Below are 22,373 nucleotides of genomic sequence, written 5' to 3'. Positions count from 1 at the left end.
AGATTCAATATGCTGGCCATCAATTGCCAGGCGCGCTCGATAAGTCTCTGCGCTTTGAAACCATGATCTCTTGAGAATAATGTTTCAACGGCAAAGCCTCTAAGTATAAGCTGACGAGATCCGCCACACTTCAATAAACGAGGCCTGGAATTATGCTTCCACGATTGTTTAGGGCTGCCTTTGAGTGTCCTGGAGGTATCGTGTAACAGTAATCATTCTTTGTGCTTTGGGGAGCAAGGCTTGGAAGGCACGGAAGTGGCGTGTCGTAATAGCGTGCCTGACGACATGTTTCAGTGAGCACGGCAGGATCATCTGTTCGCACAGATTGCATGCGAGGACGTGTGTAAAATGTCATGGCACGGAGTTCTTGGGCTCTTGATACCTATCAGTGGCTTATGGCAGCTAACACTTTTCTACGCAAAGGTTCCGCAGGACAAAACTGCCAATTGACATCGCCCAAAGCACCCACTGTACGGTGATAAGGACCTCGGGAGCTTAGGGACCCTGTTGTTTATACTGAGTATTAAAACCAGTAGTTATTGTATCAAAAGATACAGCTGGTTAGCTCTAGCATGCGCAAGAGGTGGTTGCACAGCCTCGTTTTTTTATTCCAATGTTTACTGAGCGCGCATTACTCGAACATACCTACGCGTTGCGTGCACAGACGCGGTAGCTGATGTTGTCCGGCATCCAGTGGAACATGTCAACATGATAGTGCTGACATTGCTCAGGAACCCGGGAGCCGAAAAGTCCGGGAGATGGAGGGTCTAACATCTAGGCTATACGAGTAAGCCAAGAGCTCAGGCATTAGATCTTATGGGGCACATGACGAAGCATTGTACCTCTACACGCTCGTGCAAGTTCGTGCCACAACGCCATAACAGAAGGGGAAATTGAAAAGCAACAAAAAAGGGCCGCAGATGTTCCAACGGATGTCTTCGGGTGTGTGCTGTTGTTCTTGTCAGAAAAATAGAGATGTTGTCAAAGCTGAAGGCAATGCCATAAATACTACGCACTATCTTCCTGAGCTAGAGAGCACCACACTCCTTCGACTTTACTATTACCTCTCTGAACTCAAGATCCATCTTGCGACTGTTTGTCTAATTAGGTAATATTTCTTCTATTGTGTTGTGACAGTGGTACGATAGCTGCTAACTGTACTTTTCGAATCTTTTCAGAATTTGCCAGAATGGTTTCTATCAAGCTCCTTGCTCCTGCGTTAGTCGCCCTTGCAGTGGCTCAAAATGACGGCACCTGCGCTACAATCGGTCGCGGCGTAGGAAACTCAATTAGCGGCTGGAACTATGACGGAAACACTGGCGCCTGGGTTGCCGCTTCTAATGGTGGCATTATCAGCAGAAATGGCCGCTTTGATTCTAATTCTGGGGTTGTCTGTGTTCGTTATAGCGACGGCGTTAATTGTTATACTGGCACGAACTGTTTTCTCCCGGAGGGCAGGCGTCAAGGCATTGTTAACGTCAACACCTTCTTTTCCGGAGCCAACTAGGTACGTTATGACCTAGTGCGTAAACCATAAAGGTTCATTTTGACTAAGAAACTAAAGTCAACTGGGGGTTACTCTCTATCCTAGGCTGCGAATAGGTTGGGATTTGATCTCAGGGTATGAGTGGTCAACGGTGGACGAGAGGTGTATTAGCATGGTTGGTACATCAACCTGGTAAAACGTGTGTGTTGTTACAACTGGTTGCTGGGTTCAATAGCACGGAAATTTAAGAATTCACAACTGTTCCTAATATCGAATTCCAAGCTGAACATACTACACTGTAAGAGTGTGTCATCTCTAACTATATAATCTTCGGTTTCGGCCATGCTAACTTACGATTGCGGTCGCCTCCCAAGAATCGGATCAATCCCTTCCGTTTCCCACACTATCTTCACACTCTACATATTCGCCAGGTGTTTTACCAGCGCGATGTACTTCGAATACTTCTACTTTATCGCACCCCCTTGAGATTTTCCCCGATGAAATTGTAGCATCTCTCAATTATCCTGCGGTCCTTCTCGCGAATACCACCATGGACAGCTTCATCGTCAATGAAATAGTGTGGGCGGAAGAGGGTGAAGTAGCTTTGCGCATGGAGTTCTCCGGCAAGAGAAGTTGAACCATTCGTAAGGGCGCATGATCTCAAGATTTGTGCTTCCAAGGAACTTCTTGTCTGTCATTAGTTGCGTGATGGCTGTCCAGATGGCTGGCATCTCCGTGATTGTCTCGCCGCCTGTACGCCGGAAAGGTATCCGGTCTTTTGAAATGAGGCGGAGGAACTCAGTGGGAAAGCCTTGCATGACATTGATAGTCTCAGTCGAGAAGGAAAGGCCGGACTCTTGCAAAAGTATGTGTGCAGCTGTACTGCAGGAGCGTCACGCCATACAAGGGAAAGATCGAACGCCACCCTTGTAGTTGTCTAGGTAGAGTATTGCTATACAAGAGAGATTAATTACTCTCTCCATTGCTCTTACTTCAACACAGCAAGCCCCAGCACGCTGGGCATGTCGGCCCCTTTGAATCGGTTCATGAACTCAGTCGATGCAGCTGGCTGCCCAGTACTCGCCGAACCGGAGAAAGATGTGGTAGTTGCGGGAAGTGGTTTTCGATCGATGCGTCTGCGCCGTTTCGCAACCATGGGCTTCTGAACTCGAGGTCGTTTGGTTCCTATCGAAGCGTCGTCGTCGGCTTCAACCTCATTATACGGATTGGAACCATCAGAGCTCTCTTCTGTCGCCCCCACAGGCCCTGGCTTCCATGCTGCCTGACTCTGATCTGCCATTCTGGAAAGGAATTAGCATTGCCATGTGTATAGCGCGCAAGAGCCATATTTCACGTACCTTGGTCCGCAAGCCAACGCGAGCAGTGGCAATGTGACAGCAGAAGGCTATGTAGCAAGCAGTGATGGCAACGTGTGTGAACAACTGACGAAGCTCGTGATCATCGAGAAGAATAGATTTTACGTTGGTGTGCGCATTGAGCAAACGAGCAAAGCGCAAACGCATGGGCTAGGCGCAAAAGAAGCCCTTGCCACACTCACCTTGGGCGACATGCAAACCCTCTTCAGCCTTTTCTCCCCACTCGACCAACATGCCGACCTCTGTATGCGAAGAGCGGTTCCAGGCTGCTAGCAGCCTTTTCGATGACAACCCGGAGGAATGCATTCGACTGGCCAAGTCCAACTTGGCGTAAGTGAGCCTCATCGCAACCAAGGCAGCTGACTGACACCATCCCAGTGATCGAACGCTCCCTCCCTACTACGTTATCCATAACTGCATCCTCACAGCGTGCGCGCTTGACGACTGAGACACAGCAGACATATGGAGACGCTCTGCAGAGCAGACATACTACACGACCTACGCCGAAGCTCTACACAAGAACGATCGAGAGGCACTAGAGGAACTGAAGAACTTGCGCAACGAGTTGGATCAGTTGGAGGCTTTCAGAATCGAGGACATCTACGGGACCGAGGACGTGGATGTGGACATGGCTGAAGAGGAGCTGTTGGAGAACGTGGATGGTTTCGATTTCGAAGACGCGGAAGCAGTGGCCGATTCCAAAATCAGGACGAAGTGGAAGCGGACAAGATGATCGGCCTCGCTATTCGCGACGCGAACCCCACCAGCTAAGCGCCAACTTCATATCTTGTCCTACCTACTGAGGGCTCAAAGCTTCATCCACTTCACGAACACTTAGCTATTAGATTAGTCGTAAGTCTAATAAAGGCGGAGCTTTTCATGCTCACGAGTTCTCCACTTCACTCGCCAAGAAAGCATCGCTCGTAAATATTTCTGCTGTGATGGATATTGGAAAAGACGACACCTGTAGATGATCCTTACCCGCCGTCGTACGTGTTGACGGTCCTTCCGCTCGGAATCTGGTGGACGTCATCGCTGGAGTGTTGGGGGTTTCTTTCGCGTGGTGCGTGCGGTAGGACTTTGGTCGGTCATCGATATCCTCGCCAGTCCTTCGCGCCCAGTTACTGTGTAGACCTGCGATGAAAACTACAGCAGTGCGTTTGGCTCGTGTGAGGAACAATCTGCTTAAAGCAGACTTGGATGCACGTCGCGTGTGCGTGGGTGGATGGTTTGGCGTTCCGTGTTGTCGCCCCTGACGATACCTGCGCGCCATTCCGAGGCGCCACGCCAGCAGCAGTAACCTCTGCCGCACAGCGCCTCCTCACCAAGCGCCCGCTATTTCAAGCTCTCAACATTTCTTCCTCAACCGACCGGCAAGCCGATCGCATCAATGAAAAAAAAGCCTGTCAGATTGCCGTCAACGTCCTACATTCCAGCGCAACACGAAGTCGCAAACCAGTCAGCTGAAGATCATCGCCACGCGCGCCGAAGCACCCGTATAAAGCCTCACTCCGGGACATCGAGGCTGATAGTCATCAACCAGGATGGAGATTCTGTGGCTACTTAGAGTAACTCAGAAGAGGATGCATACTATTAGAAATGATTCTATGAAGTATGATCGACATGATGAGCAGAAAGGAGGACGAGGGACGATGGGCTTTTATACCCAAGCAGAGGCTGTGCAGGGGCCAGAAATGCACGGATGTACGGGCAAGTGAAAGTTTTTCGGGGGCTGGGAAGATCCACTGCATTGCCGATGCTCGCCGTAGCGGTGGAGAAAGATTTTGTTCGTGGCTGTTCGGTTCGTGACCATAGCTTTTCGCAGCTCGTGGACATGATACGTTGATCCAGCAATATACCCACTCAGTTTGGTATTTGCGTTGGTATCGCGGATATCGTTTCCAAGCTTGAGCGCCCGCCGCATCTGCCTGCCTCTAGCCGATCGCAGCCTCGCAACACGTTGCCGACCGAACTTACCGACCGCTAAACTTCTTCACAGTCTGCGGTATATTCAACGGCCGCCGGTAACATGCAAACACGCCTGGTCAAAGGGATGCTTTGGAGTTGTCGACAAATTTCGAGCTCTTGTTGTTGAGTCAACATTGCCGATCCTCCACCGGACTGGCTTCGGGCGAGAAGACCGATTGAATCAAGATTTGGCCCTTAGATCTTCTCAAAACCCAGTGCAGCCACCGCAAAGGTTGCCAGAGAGACTTCGCATCGGCTATCAGATCGCGCAGCGACAAGGACTTTGGTGTATTCATATGACTTGAGATACGGTGACCGAAACACACCGAAGTACGCATGCCAACAGAGTGTTCACCCGAACCTTGCCCGCACTGGTCGGTGCAGCTCAATGAGTGTGCGAATGGGTAACATGTTATGCGGGACATCATATTGTCCAGGATGACGTCCTGTACAGAATGTATCTCTAGCTTTGAATAACGTTAGGTTTGATGTTCCTGTCCCCCCATTATTATTTCACTAGGAATACACGAATTTGAGCCGCAGGCTCTTTGTGACGCGAGATGGCAACGAGTGGGGCAGATCCTCGCTATTTGCAATTCCGACAGGCTGGGGACGAGAATGCATTAGGTAGCGAAGCTTGTCTGGATCGGTCGTATGTACCCAGCACCGTTAACAGCTGGCGCATTTGTGATTGGCAAATGCTCACACAGTGGACAACAAGAGCTTTCTTGTGGAACGACGGAACTGCTCACAGAAATTTAGCTAAGAATGAGTATGATAGAGAGTGGCTCAATATATGGATGGTCAAGGACGCCACAGTGTTCATGCTATGGGGAAAGGTCCTGGAGTCATTTGAAACACCACCGAGGTGTATCACGAGGAACTACAGAGCTTCTGTCTCCAGATAGTTGTGCAGTTTATCTCCCCACAGCCTTCGCTACCTGCTCATATACCCCAAGCTTCGGCCCCACACTCCTTTCTACAAATGCTTCGCATCGCTTGTGCAGATGAACATTTACCTCTCGGCCCCGCTTCCTAAATCCCTGGATGAGCCACTTGCCAAACTCATACAAGCAAGTCATAGTCTGCCCCTCCCCATCCCTTGGATAAACTCCCTCAAAATACACATTCTCGACGCTGTTGTGTTCAAGCATCGGTTCGAGATGGAAGGAATCCAAGAAATCCTGTAGATCCCGCGGTTGTCGGCTCCATGGATTGTTCACAAGCTGGCGGAAATTGAACACCATGGCGATGGTGTCCAGCTTCTTGCACTTCAGCATCAGTGTAATATCGGAATTCTTTTCGTCGACGACACGCCCGATGCGATGTTCATTGTACTTGGACTCGTGTGGGAAACAGATGCGCTTGATAGCCGCGAAAGCTTCCGTTGTAGCTACGCCGTTGATCATGACAATGGGGAAAGTGTAGAGGAAATATGTGAACCAACGGACGATCTTGAAGGGCTTGTGTTCCTCGTACTTGAAGTCGAACCATTCGGTAGTCGAGAGCATATAAATGGTGACTTGTCCCAGTATCTGCTTGTTCGTGAAGGCGAGATTAGGGAGCTAGGGCGCACACTTCGCTGTGGGTAGCTCGTTGCCCGAGTGCCGGTCGCAGATGACAAGCTCATCCGGCCATCGCCAGATGCAACATGGATTGTTGAACCTGTCGACGTGAAGATGTTTCGCTAGCGTCTGGTCGCTCCGCGCAGTCTCCAAACAGTGGATATAAATCTTGAGGCGGAGCTTTGATGGAAGCTCGAGGAATCTGTGAAATTTGAGCTCATAATCCCAGGTTGTAGTAGATATAGCGGCTCCGGCGATGGCAATGAACTCGATCATTGTCGTATCATAAAGATGGTACTCTTTCTGGGTGTCGAGATAGCCGCTTCCAGCGTCGCAGAGGTCGCGGAATGGAAGGAAGTCTAGCGAATATGGCTCTTCGTAAACATTCCATACACGGTCGTAGTCTGCGTGGTCGTAGTCATAATCGCTCCAGGAGTCGTAGTCATAGTCCTAGTCGTCTGGGTAAGACATGATAGCTGAATGGCATTTTAGAAATAGCTTGAAGGATTTGGGGTTGGCTAGTTACTAGTTTTGCAATACAGTGATGTTCCGTCTTCAACCAAAACAAGAGTGCAGGTGTATAATACAGTGGTATGCAGAACAGGGAAAACGTATTTGTGAGCAGACACGATCGCAGGCGAGGGTCAACCTAGTACCTAGGCAGAAACCACAGCAATGAATCATAGTATGAGGCGAAGTAATGGTATATTCACTCGGGCTTTTCACTGCGAGCATTTACGCTTTGCGGACGAGCTGTGCACACGTCATCCGAAATAGTTCGCTACCACTGACCGCGCGTGGAACTGGTTGTGTCGTATTCTCTTTCGCGAATCGCATTGTTGCGCCATGCATGAAATGGATAATAATGTAAGCTTTACGATCAACGGTAAGATTCTCTACGCCGGTGCTATAACGCTGTGAGGCACGGCGTATCACAAAGTGTAGAGAAGAGAGACGTATATAGTCCTTTCACCAGTATTATCATCAAAAATATGTTGGTTGTTATACTTTGAGAGGAAAGAAATTTCCTTGGTTAATGATTGTGATGCCAACTGCAAGTTAGTACCTAAGTAGCCTCGTTTTCCTGGTCGGCTGAGCCATGGCAAATCGAAAGTATTACACCGCAGACTAAGAATGAGTTACGTAACAAGCGTCATACTTTTCACTGTATGCTGATTGTGCAGATTTGGTATGGGAACCCCTCTCCGGGTTACCTTTGGAGGTGTGGTGTTGTGGAAATGCTTGTTACCTTTGGAGGTGATGATGTCCGAGGCGAACCTTTGGAGGTAGGCGCAGGCGAAGCGTTCCGCGCTACACATCCGGAGTCGCACCTGGCCAATCACAATGAACCTCGTATCAGAGATCACCAAGACCTGATGTCGCTATATAATGATCTCCGTTCCGTTCGTTCTTGTAAAATAGAGTATTTAGATCATTTTCTTGTGCTCCAAATACGCTTGCGCTTCGAGTGTCTACAGGACAAAACTATGGCGCCCACACCCCATCCGCTTGACCCGCTTACGCCGGAAGAAATAATCAAGGTTGGTCATAAATACACAGTCTTCCTGGTTGTATGTTGATGTGGAGAAAGGTGGCCAATGCGGTTAGATCATTGTTCGAAGATCAAGCTTTAAACTTTAGGGTCATCACGTTGAGAGAGCCTCCAAAGGACGAGCTCGTCACGTACCTCGAAACGGAACATCGACGTGATTATACACTGCCGAACATCAGTCGGTGTGCTCGCGTGGAGATACTTGTGAAAAGCAAGAACGGTGCGAACAATCTGATCGAACTCATCATTGCCATCGACAGTGGTGACGTCATCGAGAAACAACATCTCCAAGGCAAACACTCATATATCGACGCGGCGTATATGAAAGAGGTTGAAGAAGCATGCTTGGCCAATATTAAAGTGCAGGAAGAGATCAAGAACCTCGGTCTACCAAAAGGAGCGTCTGTGATTGTTGAACCATGGGCTTATGCTACTGACGGCTCAAATGACATGTCTCGTCGCATCTCAATGGTATTATTGCTTTGAACTTTCTATACCAGATATCAATAGCGCTCACTCCAACTTTAGTGCTGGTTTTACCTTCGACTCACCACCCACCCAGACGCGAATTACTACGCCTACCCACTCGACATCTGTGCCGAAGTCTCTGAAGATCTGGAAGTTACCAAAATCTACCGCCTACCTACTTCAGCCAACGAACAGATTCACAATGAGATACGCCCTTTTGATCGGCAAAAAATACATGCCACAGACGCGAGCGAGTATCATCCCGATCTACGACCCATTCCTCGTGGCACTACAAAACCGTACCGGGTTGTTCAGCCAGAAGGTCCATCATTCCAGGTCGATGGCCAGAGGGTTAGTTGGGAGAATTGGGCCTTCAGGGTAGGATTCAATTATCGCGAAGGTCTGACTTTGCACGACATTCGATACGATGGACGGAACCTATTTTACCGCTTATCTTTGGCCGAGATGTTTGTACCTTATGGAGATCCCAGAGCTCCGTATCCAAGAAAAGGAGCATTCGACTTGGGGAATGATGATGCAGGTATCAATGCAAATAATCTGCGATTGGGCTGTGATTGCCTTGGTAGGTCTCGTTACATCATTGAGAGCTTTGGCAAAACTGACAACGAAGCAGGCACTATCAAGTACTTTGATGGCTGGCACAATACCTCCTCCGGCCTTCCACTAAAACTGCCAAACGTAGTCTGCCTACATGAGCAGGATGATGGCATACTTTGGAAGCATACGAATTTCCGCACGGGACATGCCGTAGTGACACGCTCGCGTATCCTCGTCTTACAAGCGATCATCACTGTAAGCAACTACGAATATATCTTCGCCTTTCATTTCAGCCAAGATGCGTCGATCAAATACGAAGTTCGGGCAACTGGTATCCTCTCCACCACACCCATTGCTCTCGGTGAGCCCAAACCGCCTTTTGGTACCATCGTAGCGCCCGGCGTGCTTGCACCATACCATCAACACCTTTTCTGCTTACGCATAGACCCTGCTATTGAAGGCCAGAAGAACTCAGTCGTAATCGAAGAGTCGCACGCGATGCCTATCGATGATCCTGATGTGCACAACCCCTTCGGTGTCGGGTATGAGACTCGTAGCAGTTATATCGAAAGGGAAGGTGGATTCGACCTTGATCTGACCAAGAATCGCGTCTTCAAGATCATCAACGAAGCGAAAACCAACCCCATAACACAGACGCCAGTAGGCTTTAAGCTACATCCCTCATACAGCCAGATGCTTCTCGCGCATCCTTCATCCTTCCATGCTCGGCGCTCCGAGTACGGCAAGCATGCAGTATGGGTCACAAGGTACCACGAAGATGAGATGTTCCCTTCAGGCAAGTACACAATGCAGTCTATGGGTGGTGATGGGATTGCGAGTGCGATTGAAAAAAGAACTCGAGATAAGGAGGAGGCGAGTGTGAGGGATGAGGATATCGTGGTCTGGTATACGTTCGGGTCAACACATGATCCGAGAATCGAGGATTGGCCGGTTATGCCATGTGAGAAGATGGCGGTTGAACTGAAGCCGGTCAATTTCTTTGACAGGAATCCTGGACTAGATGTTGCACCGAGTACACAGGAGGTGAACAGGAGTGTGCTATTTGATGGCGATGCGAAAAACGCGTAGGGGTACTTTCAAAACTATGTCATATAGCTAGAAACCTTAGCAATATTTTGGAATACAGCCTAGCTAATGCAGCTTTCACTTGAGCGACGGAAATATCACCAGCTTGATGCCTGAACTAACTGCATATGTACAATCTCTGTGTTCACTTTGCTGGTACTATCATAGGCAATTCAATTCTAGATCAACGTCTCAATAATGGCAACATTTCTTATACCACTACTCAACGTTCCCGCTCGACTTTGGTGATCCACGATGCCAAAGCACATCACTTATCAAGTGGCGGAATGTTTTTCAAGATAGCTCTTCTGCTCATACATTGATCTGGTAATGGGAAGGACACACCCGCGTCAATTACAAAGTAAGGTCATTGCTCGCATTCTTAAGTATACGAGACGATTTGATGTCGACTTGAAGACAGGGAGCGGCAGGGGCAGCAGTAGCGGTGGTATATGGTTCTACGATATGTTAGCCTCAATACCTTGTGGTGACGGCTTGCCGAGGGTAAGAGACCTGCGGTTTTCTCTCGACCAATGTACTCAATACCAGTCGCTGTCACCACGGCTAACTAAAGATTATGTTACCAAGTTTGCTGTTGCTTGCCCTCCTGTCCGCAGTATCAAGATGACAGCCAGCAGCCTCGCTGTATTGTACTGAAACTATCATCTCCAACGCAGTAGGCTACCAAAGATCCGCAGCATCCCTCTCCCACTCCAACTCATTCTCATCCTTCCAATACCTGGTACCACTCTTCTTAAACCCCATTTTCTCCAGCACTCTCCCGCTTCTCGCGTTCTCCTTTTCAGTCTCAGCAATAAACCTTTTAACGCCTCTCTCAGTGGCCGCCCATTGCATCACTGCGTCCGCAGCTTCGCGAGCTACGCCTTGACCCCAGCAAGATGGTACGACCCCGTAACGCAGTTCAACCATGTCTTCCCAAGGTGGTAGTGGAGCGTCCGAGGCATCGCGTGCGGGGAGAGAGGTCGTAGTAGCATCTCGCACGCCCGCATAACCCAGCCACTTGACGTCATCAAGCCTCAGACGAACACTGTCCATATCGCTTCCATCGATAATAATTACTGTATTGTTCGCTTCCGTCAACTTTCGGCCTGAAAGATCCTCAACCTGCGACTCTGGTCGCCAGCCCACCGCAAAGTCACCAATCGCTCTCTTGTCCCAGGATCGCGCAATGTCTCGCGTGGCAATCACTTCCTGCATCTGTTCTTGGGTTCGTTCCTGAGCGGGAAAAGTGCTGCCAAATCCCATGCTGCAGAAAGCGGCATCGGCATGGAGGTCAGCGTAGAGAGTGACATAAGATGGTATGGAGATGGCCAACGGCGTTGGTATAATAATGAGACGGGGTGTGACAAGGGCGAATCGCCAAGAAGGTCTTGGAATTTCTTGATGGCTCATGTTGGAGTTCTGGAGAATCTTAATTTGAAGTTCTGGATGTGCGCAGATATTGATAGACTCAAGAAGATTATGAACACGATAGTCTTGAAAGTCTTTTGGTGAACAGAAATCACCGCTAAGCACAAAAACGCCTAGCGTATATATGACTCAGAATGATTGCACTGTAGTTATGCCCTGGTGACCTAGGCTGCCTTCTTTGCCTTCATCGGCTCAATGCCAAATGGTGAGAACTCTTTACCTCTCATACTATCCCAGCTTCGATACAATGCTTCGCACCGCCGCCAGGTGTTGTCAACCAATTTCTCATGCTGGCTTACCGTCCTCTCAACCCAACCATCCCTCTCGTCCGCTACCATCACTACTTCATCGCCGTTGCCGGTGTACTTGTACTCATACCACGGTTTATTCCCGTTCGCGAATCCGATCCAGGTTTGCGCATGTTTTGTGGAGATGTTCTTCAGTCTTTGAGTCGGGTAGCGGAACTGGTATGTCTTGAACACAAAGTAGGTATCGACCCAATGATGCGCTCGTTGCCAAAGAGGACTTGTAGGGAAGGGGTTACGGACGTCGAAAACGTAACGGTATACTTTCTTGTTCGTATGCTGGGTAAGGTATCGTGCTAGTTGGTGGGTAGGTGCTGCAAAAATTAGCGACGCATGTTGCACGGTACTGGTTGTGGCCCACCATCGAAAACAACATCGCCCATCCAGCGTGCGCCTGCTGCTAAGAACAAGTTCTTGTCGATCTGTGGAGCTACACCATAAGCTTCACCGATCAATTCCGCGCTTTGTTTGCCTAACTGTGACGTAATGCCATTGAGAAAAGCGTCTGGGCTGACAGGAGCCATTTGCTGCATAAAAGTAGTGCCCTGAATCGTTGAGTAAACTCCTCATGCCGAATACATTAGGGTAAAGCGTTCGCTCACCTCAAAGCCTGTGCTTCCCAAAATGATTTCGTTGACCCACTCGCACTTGCTGAGCAACTCGGGAATGCGGTCCCATGTTACAGCTCCGGCAGCATCACCGAACCATTCTGGATCTTGGACGGTAAGCCACATACCGCCAGCCGCACGATGTTCAGAAGATGCGTTAACAATCTTTTGCACATCCACCTGGCGTAGTAGATCAAGGTCAGCCTCTCCATCTTCTTCAATTCCCACTCTTTCCAAGAAGTCCTTGTATGTCTTTCTTGCATTCTCCAGCGACATTGGTGCTGTTGTCGGCCCAAGGATGCCAGACGATAGAATGACTCGATGAAAGAGTGGACCCGACGATGGAGGCGCAGATAGCATCTGGCTGCATATTGACATGGAGCCAGCAGACTCGCCAAACACGGTAATTTTCTTACTGTCTCCTCCGAATCCCGAGACAAATTTCTGTATCCAAAGAAGCGCGTTTCGCTGATCATGCAGAGCGAGATTTGTGTTGCCAGGTTCCGGAGTGACGAGATAACCGAGCGCTCCCAACCGATATTGTATGCTTGCGGAGATGACAGGCTGGCCATCAAGAATCGACTGCTCGACCATGAGGGATGTATTGTGCTGCTCATCGACCTTTCCGAGCACGAAACCTCCACCATGTATGTAGACCATTACGGGGAGCTTGGACGAAGGTGCTTGGTCTTCAAGGCACGAGAGTGGCACATTGAGCTGGAGGATAGCGCATTGCAACTCGTCGGATGCGGGTGGAAAGCTTTCGCCAGGAAAATTCCCGCCTCCAATTACGTCGACACCAAATACTTGCGGGCATGCGTAACTGTGATTGTCAGAGTTGATAGATAACCATAGGTCTCGAAGCCAGTCTGGCTACGAAGGTAGGCTATTACCCATGTTTTGTGAAGTCGTCTTTACCACCAAGCGTTTCCGCGAGCATAGACTGCTTGAATCGAGCCGGTATTGTAGCATATGGCACAGCGCGAAACTGGACAACGTTGCTTGGTGTAATGACTCCTGTCATGGGACCTAGGTCAGCATGATGGAATGTGAATGTATTTGGTTCCTCGGATACGGCGACCATCTTCTGTATATTCTGGTACTTTGTTACACTCGCTTCAAACCCCAGAGGTAGCAACGGTATATAAGACACAGGCAGTGACCATGAGCACAAAGGAGAAGGATATTTCCCTTGCCTTGGCGACTTTACATATGTACCGGGAAGTGGAGACCAGGCCCGGTGGACCGGTCAGACGCGCAGCGGCGGCCAGGTTGCGGAAACGCTTGCTGTGCTTGAGCCCTTTCAGGCCTCCTCGAGCGGCAAACTACATCGCGTAGCCAGAATCGGTAGCTGCGCACGTCTGATGCAGTGGCAGGAAGTAGGTTGTGTGGGGAACCAGAGCAGCACTAGGTACTGTGCACCTCAGTCAGCTTCAGCCCTTCGGAGCCAGAATGGCTGCCGAACGACAGATTGGGTGGAATAGCGGGGTTAGCCATCGGCACTCACACCGACGACGACCAGTCGCGAGAGGATACCGGAGAGCGAACCAGCCATGGCCGAATGTGAACGTGCGATGACCACGTCTCACCTCATTGTGGGTGGCATGCAAAGGGCCGATGGGTCTCAGGTGAAGTTCTGTTGTTCATGAGGCATCGATGACGTGGGAGAAAGGAGGCAGCAGAAGCAAAGATGGTCTGTGCATGAGCGCTAGCCCATATCCAGGCTAGATCTTCTGTTTTTCGAAAAGTCGCGTCGCGCAAGCTACAAATCACATCTTCACCACTCCATTCATCGTTGCGAAGACGACCATGTGCATTTCGCGACGAAGCATTGGTGACCCAAACACTGAAATTAATTTACAGGTCCTCAATGCGTCCGATCTTTCACAAAGGAAAGGGTATCAGTCTATGCAAGCAAAGCATGAGCAACGGATTCTCCAGAACGACCAGTGGGGTAGGTGTCTGTTTCGCGCTTCTCTCCTCATACACACCCTATTGAAGAGAAGCCGGTGATATGTACACGGAGGCAGGCAGCTTATTACAACTATCATCCTTTGCAGCCGCGAGGAGAGCTTCGGCCTCATCAGCGAGGTAAGCTGGATTACTCTCGAAGCGAGGATCAAGCCACACGGCATTGCGATCATTGTCCTTGATCATTGTCTTGATGGTCTTCGGTTTCTTGTGACCCCCAGCGTAGAAGATCACAGCGCGGATAGCACCGAAGATTGATACAAGGCTGTACAGTTGTTTGTACAAAGGGTAGGTCACGGCGGCCCAGAACCGGGGTTGGAGATCTGGCCGGTTCCGCGCGTTGAGGTATTTAAAAGCTAGGATGGGTACAGTGGCCGCGAGCATGAGCGGAAGCCCAAGTCGCCAGAAGTTTGGATCGCCGCCCATTGTGACGAAGACAGGAACACGCATCCAGTCTACGATGATGGTAGCAATAGAGTACAGGTGAATGAATTTCTGAGTGAAGACACCCCACGGTGTTGTCTGTCCATTTAGAGAGAGAAGCATGCGGTCCGCAAAAGCGATGAGACGGCCATGGCGACCCATCTCCCACGAACGATATCGTTGATTCCACCAGTTGAGACCTGGACCAAGGACGGTGGTAGGAACTTCGGTCTCGAGCACGCATGTTGCGTCAAACGCGATGCGCTTCTTCATCTTCTGCATCGAAAGACCTGTGTTGACGTCTTCTGCGATGAAGTCGATGGAGTGGTAGTTGCTGATGAGATCGATGAGTGTATCCCTCTCGCAGAACCAGCCCGCACCGTGCGGATACAATACGCCGCAGATGGAAGACTCGGCAAGCTTGGTGAGACCACTCATCTTATACTCGCAGTCTTGCCATGCAACGAGGCAAAGTGGTACGTCGCCGTTGGCATCAACAGCTTTGAGGGGAAACGCACACCCCTTTGTAATATCGTCCATCTTGTCGATCGGTGGACGGAAAGTTGCTGGGATGGAAACATCGTCGTCGACAGTCATGATCCAGTCGTAGTTCTTTGCTGCTATGGCACCGACGAATTGTGCGGCGTTCTTGCTACCAATGGGCGACCAAATATAGTTGATATCGGGATGCTCTCTTCGAATGAAGTTGCGGAACTCGGGGGAGGCTGGATGCCTGGTGCGGCCATTATCGACGACGAAGATGTCTTGGGGTCGGAAGTGAACGAAGGCGCTCTTCAGAACCTTGGTCGTAGCGTCATGGTTGCTGTTATGGCATGGGATGACGAGTGCAGTGCGATGTTCTGGTGTAGCTTCGACAATGCAAACGACCTTCTCTACATCCGGTTCGACGTTGGGAGCAGCTCTCTCGATAGGCGGGCTGACGGGAGTGTGAAGAGGTGGTACACGGGCAACCAATAGAATGACAGTGATCATGATCGGTTCGAGACCGATGACTATGATGAGTACTGGCAGCATGTTGCTGCGCGTGATCTCCATGGAAATCTTGATCCAATCAAAGTAGTGATCCGATATCGCAACTCCGATAGCAAGCGAAGCCACAAGGAAGAGGACGATATACTTCTTCCAAGTGAACGGCCAGAACACCTCGCGAATATCGATCATCTGCCAGATTGTCCTTGGATGGATATGGTTGAAGACCTTGCACTTCAGAGCCAAGAAGCTGCGAAAAGCCAAACTTCGTCGGTCTCGTTTGGGCACACCCTGGCGGAGAGGAAGTGAGTCGTTACTGGACTGAGGAAGACTTGTTGTGGAGGAAGAAGGTGTACCATATAGGTACGGCGGAGGTTGGTCGTCCCAGCTGTTGACTGACCTTGATGAGCGATAGGAAAGAAAAGCAGGCCGAGGATATGGTAGGTCGTCGTGATCAGAAACGATGCTTGCTGGCGAACGCAGTGCAGGATGTACGGGTGTGTTCACCACAGCAAGAGTGGTTAGAGATGAAGAATTGATGGGTAGTATCTCATCCACGTCAATAAATGGATTGACAGTAGTCACCCCCATGATTAAGCAGGGTAGTGATTTGCAGGCTTGGTCGGAGGATGATTGGAAGAGGAGTAATGACGGACAGATAACTCAAAACATCAACCTGAGATATCTATACACAAGAAGGTACAACATAGATGCTCTCGCTGTTTTGAAGATCCCATACATCTCCACCACGTACCTAGAACAAAGAGTCAGAATATCGATTCTGCACTCGCTGTTCTAACAACTCAACAACATCGCCCGTTGTGAGTTCAGCTCTGCGCCACAAAATCGTTCTGGAACACTGTAGCCGAGGAAACTATTTTGATCCAGTACTCAAATCTTACTCATTGCTATTTCGTTACTGCATCAAGGACTAGGTTTGTAGTGTCTGAACAACACTAGCTCATCGCTCATACCATTGCAGCTCGCCATGAACGTCTCGATCGTGGCGACCTGGCGATGTGGGCTGTGGAACACAACAGCATCGATTGGATTTGAGCTGTGTGCAGTGTAAGCCATGATCACATTTGGAAATGCCCGTACTAAAAAGAGAAAACCCGGTTACCTAAGAGCTAGTGCAGAATGTACCTGTGGCTAAAGTGTCGCGCCGTCTCACCGGGACGACCGACTCAAGGTTCGAAAAATTCCCTGCCTCGTTTACATCCCGGCATTGGTCATCTCCACAATGCATTGCCGAGTACCAGCCGAGCAGAGGGGTGACCAGGAAGTACCTCCGAAAGTTGACGTTGCGCAACATCGACCTCCACGTTATCAACACGCTTCCACACATGGTACGACTTCACCGCGGAAGGAATGTCGCAGTTGGGTAAGACTGACGAGCAAAGGTACACAGATTCGTGTTATGTGTACCAAAGATGTTGTGCACATGCCGCGTACTACGTCAGCCCTCGTAGATATCACAACGAAGTCGTAGGACTCGTACCAATAACAATGCGTGTAACATTTGCAATATGCCCATGATCAATCGATTCCATTCTTGAAGAGGCGCTCGCATTAACGAGCATCGATCCAGCCCGGTGACCCTACAGCATCCGTACATGAAGCATTGTGAGAAATATCCGCTCATCCTTGTCTCCGACGTTCCTGGCAAACGTGTAAACGCCATGTCGTGGTAAGGCGGGATGATCAAGTACCTCTGGTTGACAGGTTTCTAGCCCACTGTAGTAGGCTGGCTGGTACAACACGATTCGCGTGTGGGATTGGCTGTCAGGAAAAACAGAATTGGTAGCCAGATATTGGAAGCGCATGTTGTCGGCTTGAAGAAAAAAGCGTCGGAACTATCGAATCGAAGAGGCGTTTTACGGAGAAGATTTTGATGAGCTGAAGCTGATAGACGAAGAAACTTGTGGGGTCTAGATTCGGGAGCACAGTTCAGTGATCGTAGAGGCGATTGATAGATCGAAGATTCTGTGGAGGTGAAGAGAAGGCAACTTACATAAAGAGTGTGAGAGACGGCGCCGGGACGGAATACAACCTTCGCTATAGATCGTCATGTCTTACTTCGGAGCGCGCCCATATTCATCTTCTACAGATGCATCCCCTTCTTCACCCGGATTAACTATCCTTTCCGGGTACAGCACCCCTGCTTCTGAGATCGACGAGTTGTTGTCTTTTGTTTCGGATGCACCCAATGCTCATCAATCCAAGTACGTTCTTGTGGTTGGAGGTCTAGGATACATCGGCAGTCATACGTCATTGGAGCTCCTCAAAGCCGGATTCAATGTTGTCGTTGTCGACAATCTGGACAATTCGTACCTGACGACACTGGACCGTATCAAGGGACTGCGAGATGAACACTACCGGAACAGTTTGTCGAGCCCATCCCTTACTTTCCACGAAGTCGACTACCGAAACGAACAGGCCATGTCAGTCATTCTCAAACGGTATAGCGCTGGACTGTCAAGCTCCGCCATCGAAGGCGTCATCCACTTTGCCGCCCACAAGGCTGTTTCTGAAAGTATTCAGCAGCCACTGCGATACTATTCCAACAATGTTGCGGGTATGGTCACCTTTTGCACGTTATTGGACAGCCTGAACATCAAAAACCTCATCTTCTCTTCTTCTGCCGCCGTCTATGGCGAAGTGACACCTGAGATTGGGGTGAGGATAAGCGAGAACCATTGCGTCCACGAAACCCGCGATTGGGTCGATGCTGCAGGAGAGAAGCAAGTCACGCAAGGCGGCTGCACGGCGATCTCAAATCCCTACGGTCGTTCGAAATGGATGTGCGAGGCTATTCTGAATGACTTGGCAGTCTCAGATCCAGAGTGGTCCATTGTGGCTTTGCGCTACTTCAACCCCATCGGCTGTGATGCTTCTGGCAAGCTAGGAGAAGACCCCAGAACAGAACCCAGCAACCTCATGCCTAGCCTACTGCGAGTGATGAACGGCCAGATGCCGCACCTCAAGATTTTCGGCACAGATTGGGATACTAGAGATGGCACAGCAATGCGCGACTTTATCCATGTCAGTGATCTGGCGTTAGGCCACGTTGCTGCTCTCAAGGCGGTTGGCGAGTCACGGCTGGCGCCAGGTTTTCACACGTACAACCTGGGCACTGGCGATGGTAGCTCGGTGAAGCAAATCGTGTCAGCCATGCAAACCTATTCAGGGAAGGGTGTAGAATTGCGAGAGGTTGGACGTCGTGCGGGTGACGTAGGCGTTGTCGTCGCTGATCCCACGAGGGCAGCTGTAGAACTCGAGTGGAAGACGGCAAAGTCAATCGAAGACTGTTGCCAAGATTTGTGCCGCTTTCTTCAAATCGATGGCTCCGCGGCATATAATTGACACTTTTAGAAGTTCTTTTGGCGAGCAGGAACTGGGAGCGACAAATGGACTCGATTTCGGGCACGGTACCTCTTAGCGCCAAGACGGGCGGAGCCACGGGATGTAATTCAGCAATTGTTCCTTGGACGCCACTTGCAAGCCACATTCGTGTCATCTCATGATCCCTTGCCTCGCATCTGGAACACAACACAGCCCTGTAATACCCCACGTTCACCTTAATCTCCATGAACAGAAACTCGAACGCTGAACTCAAGCAGCTGAACGTCTTCGCTCACAATGTCTCGTCCGAACGCCTGTTGCGGCGACATCCAGACCACGAGATCACCGAGAGGAAATCATTGCACGTATGTTGTATACACACGTCCAACTACTAAATGGCGATGATCGCAGGTTAAATCTGCTTTGGTCCCAATCGCTTGCCTTCAGTCTTTGCCATGGTTTTCAATGCATATCCCCTCTTGGCTTCCGTTGTGTCTCTTCTCCTCGTTCAGGTCACTGCAGATTGTACTCACTTCTCAACCAATGGCTCGACTGCAGCAACGTATGACTTCTATCGCTTCTACGACTTTAGAAACCTTCGTGGAGGTATCAACGGGGATGCGGCTGCCGCCTCGTCTTACGAGAAGAGTTACACGGCTACTGAATCAGCTAATGATCAGTCCAAGATCATCGAGGCCGCTCCTTGGAATTCGGGTTGGAATGCCAGAGATTGGTTCAGGCCTTCTCCTAGGGAACATACAGTAGATATGCACTATAAACCATCTCGTGTGTCAATCAGTAAGCTGTAGTCTCCTACGTGGTCTCTGCGCTCTCTTAACCAGTTCCAGGCAACAATACCGAATTGTCGGAAGATCGCTCGACCTACCTCACTTTACATACGACGAGACTTTCAGACGGAAGCCAGCTGGCGGCTGAGCTTGACTTTGCAGAATACAACGTCACATTCGCCTCCATTCGCATGTCCGCCCGCGTCCATGGAGCCAGTGGCGCAATTGCTGGCTTCTTCACGTATTACGATGACACCTCCGAGTCGGATATAGAGATCCCGACCGGAGGCTCGGCAGACGAAGTGCACTACTCCAATCAGCCTACCACCGACCCAGACACTGGGGTACCAATCGATGGCGCAACGTTCAATGTGTCAATGGAGGCGCACCAACCCACTTCGACTTGGAACAACTACAGACTTGACTGGGTTGGTGGAAGAAGTGCTTGGTATATGAATGGGGTCCAATCAGCAAACACGGATATTAATGTGCCGGATACGGAGAGCATGATAATCCTGAGTCTTTGGAGCAACGGTGGTACTTTCTCGGGGCGTATGGATATTGGTCAAGATGCTTGGTTTGATATACAATGGGTTGAGCTGCTTTTCAACACGAGTGCCGGTGCCAGCACTGATACGGGTGGGACAGTATGCTCAGTAGAGTCGTCGCTGGGTTCGCCAACACCCAACGCATCTCCTTGCCTACGGGATCTCGTCACGGAGTGCGTCTGGTGGGTTGTCGGAATGGCGTCAACAGTAAGCTTCGTGACGGTCATGTAGCAGTCCGCGTCAAGCAGTAGCTTGGTCGTTCGGCATGTTCACAATAGTCGGGAGATCGAATCTGTTGTACATGTATGATTGGCAAATATCGCACACTCTTCTAAAGAATGGGAATGACACGCTCTTCTATGAAACAAAGATGATACCTTTTCCCACTTCAGGCAAAGGCACAAGATGCGTAATGGTATCGCAAGCTAACGGAACCAATACCAGCCATCGTCCCCTTGCAACACCCCACAAGTGCCTCGCATAGCCAGATAACAACGACCCCTTGGGCCCTCTGCGAGCTCCACTGAAGGACACTGTGAAGGTCCGTACCTTGGTTCGGAACTAGCACTGCGCCTGCTCTCGAGTGTTGACAGGCTCACTGCAAAGTTTTGCCTTGCTCAGTCCACCGGTTTTCCCTCAGCCAGTCGATAACCTTGTGTACCCACACGCTGCTATGCAGCCATCAAGTGTCTGACCTAAATGCTCTTACTATGGCTTTGCTTCTCTTCCCGTAGACGAGACCTTGGCACACTGAGCATCCACTTGGCGTTGCAGTTTTCGGCCGCTTTGCGCTGCGAGACACCAGCTGCGTTGCTAATCATTCATGAATCGGCCCGCTTCTTCGGCCACTTCGCCCCTTCACGATTCCCGTACCTTTATCATCATGCTACAATGTTCCCTTTCGGGGTCCGACAGCATCGTCGTTGCGAAATGCTTACACGAGCTCGTTGTCATCTCAAACTGTTCGATGATGGACCACAAATGTGACTTGTATATATCCTAGTGATTGAATTAGCAAAATGAGACCACCAGCTTTTACTTTTGACCATACTTTGCTAGTCTTCATCATCTCCTGATTCCAATCGAACGTTATTCATAGATCTCCTCGCTCGCATAAAATGTCGACATCAACCTCTGCCGGTATGCAGTACACTCGGTAAGTCTATTGCAATGTGTCGTGGAGATAACATGTCACTGATAGACACTCTTGTAGCCTTGGGTGTTCCGGGCTGAAGATTTCGAAGATAGTACTTGGTACTATGGGTTTTGGAGAACCTAAAGCCGAACCCTGGACTCTGCCCGAGGAGAAGGCTTTGCCATTGCTTGAACACGCGTACAAGTCCGGCATCAACACGTGAGATACAGCCGACTTCTATTCTGTTGGTGATTCTGAACGCATCATTGGAAAAGCCATCACAAAATTCAACATTCCTCGCGAACGGCTGGTCTTGCTGACCAAGATCTACTTTGGAGTCGACGAAGATCTGATCCAAGATGGGCGATTCAACTACTGGATGGCCGCAACCAATGATGGTCCGATGGTGAACCGCGTTGGTCTGAGCCGTAAGCATATCTTTGATGCTGTGAACGCCAGTGTCGAGAGGTATGTAACACGCTAGACGGCCTAGCTCATAACTAATGATGAGAAGGCTGGGAACATACATCGATGTGCTCCAACTGCATCGTCTTGACCGTGACGTTGATCCGGTGGAGATTATGAGGGCTTTGAATGACGTTGTCGAGAGCGGGAAAGTCCGTTAGATCGGCGCAAGTTCAGTGAGCTCTGCGATCCTCTTCCAACTGATTCAAGTAGCTAACGGTGGCGTAGATGGCTGCATGGGAATTCCAGATGCTCAACAACACAGCGGAGAAACATGGATGGCATACATTCATCAGCATGCAGAA

At 50.0% G+C, this 22,373-nt stretch overlaps 6 protein-coding genes across 6 annotated transcripts; 3 read left to right on the top strand and 3 right to left on the bottom strand.

Annotated features, from left to right (window-relative positions):
• Positions 1 to 2,721: 2,721 nt before the first annotated feature.
• Positions 2,722 to 3,009, bottom strand: ACET3X_007854 (uncharacterized protein; the record flags this gene model as incomplete). The annotated part of the gene is made up of 2 exons (XM_069454046.1): positions 2,722 to 2,787; positions 2,845 to 3,009. 2 exons carry the CDS (start codon positions 3,007 to 3,009, stop codon positions 2,722 to 2,724), a joined length of 231 nt encoding a protein of 76 aa, XP_069305017.1.
• Positions 3,010 to 8,842: 5,833 nt separating this feature from the next.
• Positions 8,843 to 10,062, top strand: ACET3X_007853 (uncharacterized protein; the record flags this gene model as incomplete). The annotated part of the gene is made up of 2 exons (XM_069454045.1): positions 8,843 to 8,882; positions 9,050 to 10,062. The coding sequence occupies 2 exons, from the start codon at positions 8,843 to 8,845 to the stop codon at positions 10,060 to 10,062; spliced, it is 1,053 nt and encodes a 350-aa protein (XP_069305016.1).
• Positions 10,063 to 11,513: 1,451 nt separating this feature from the next.
• Positions 11,514 to 14,048, bottom strand: ACET3X_007852 (uncharacterized protein). The gene is made up of 5 exons (XM_069454044.1): positions 13,993 to 14,048; positions 13,297 to 13,817; positions 12,398 to 13,226; positions 12,157 to 12,340; positions 11,514 to 12,109 (listed from the first exon to the last, which is right to left on the bottom strand). Exons 2-5 carry the CDS (start codon positions 13,485 to 13,487, stop codon positions 11,655 to 11,657), a joined length of 1,659 nt encoding a protein of 552 aa, XP_069305015.1. The 5' UTR covers positions 13,488 to 13,817; positions 13,993 to 14,048; the 3' UTR covers positions 11,514 to 11,654.
• Positions 14,049 to 14,395: 347 nt separating this feature from the next.
• ACET3X_007851 (uncharacterized protein) lies at positions 14,396 to 15,979 on the bottom strand (the record flags this gene model as incomplete). Its single annotated transcript, XM_069454043.1, has 1 exon — positions 14,396 to 15,979. One exon carries the CDS (start codon positions 15,977 to 15,979, stop codon positions 14,396 to 14,398), a length of 1,584 nt encoding a protein of 527 aa, XP_069305014.1.
• A 1,878-nt stretch (positions 15,980 to 17,857) lies between these two features.
• ACET3X_007850 (uncharacterized protein) lies at positions 17,858 to 19,153 on the top strand (the record flags this gene model as incomplete). The annotated part of the gene is made up of 1 exon (XM_069454042.1): positions 17,858 to 19,153. One exon carries the CDS (start codon positions 17,858 to 17,860, stop codon positions 19,151 to 19,153), a length of 1,296 nt encoding a protein of 431 aa, XP_069305013.1.
• Positions 19,154 to 19,899: 746 nt separating this feature from the next.
• On the top strand, positions 19,900 to 20,699 carry ACET3X_007849 (uncharacterized protein; the record flags this gene model as incomplete). The annotated part of the gene is made up of 2 exons (XM_069454040.1): positions 19,900 to 19,930; positions 19,981 to 20,699. The coding sequence occupies 2 exons, from the start codon at positions 19,900 to 19,902 to the stop codon at positions 20,697 to 20,699; spliced, it is 750 nt and encodes a 249-aa protein (XP_069305012.1).
• Positions 20,700 to 22,373: the final 1,674 nt, after the last annotated feature.

The sequence above is a fragment of the Alternaria dauci genome, chromosome 7, assembly GCF_042100115.1.
Source record: "Alternaria dauci strain A2016 chromosome 7, whole genome shotgun sequence".
NCBI classification, from domain to species: Eukaryota; Fungi; Ascomycota; class Dothideomycetes; order Pleosporales; family Pleosporaceae; genus Alternaria; species Alternaria dauci.
Note: the sequence above shows the minus strand (reverse complement) of the source record. Positions and strands in the feature narration are given on the sequence as shown.

Bases quoted from the DNA above. Each gene is read 5' to 3' on its own strand.
- ACET3X_007852 (XM_069454044.1), bottom strand. From the start codon at position 13,487: ATGGTCGCCGTATCCGAGGAACCAAATACATTCACATTCCATCATGCT. The intron at 12,341-12,397 runs GTGAGCGAACGC...TCAACGATTCAG, and splicing joins TGGGAAGCACAGGCTTTGAG to GGCACTACTTTTATGCAGCA. The intron at 12,110-12,156 runs GTGGGCCACAAC...TAATTTTTGCAG, and splicing joins GGGCGATGTTGTTTTCGATG to CACCTACCCACCAACTAGCA.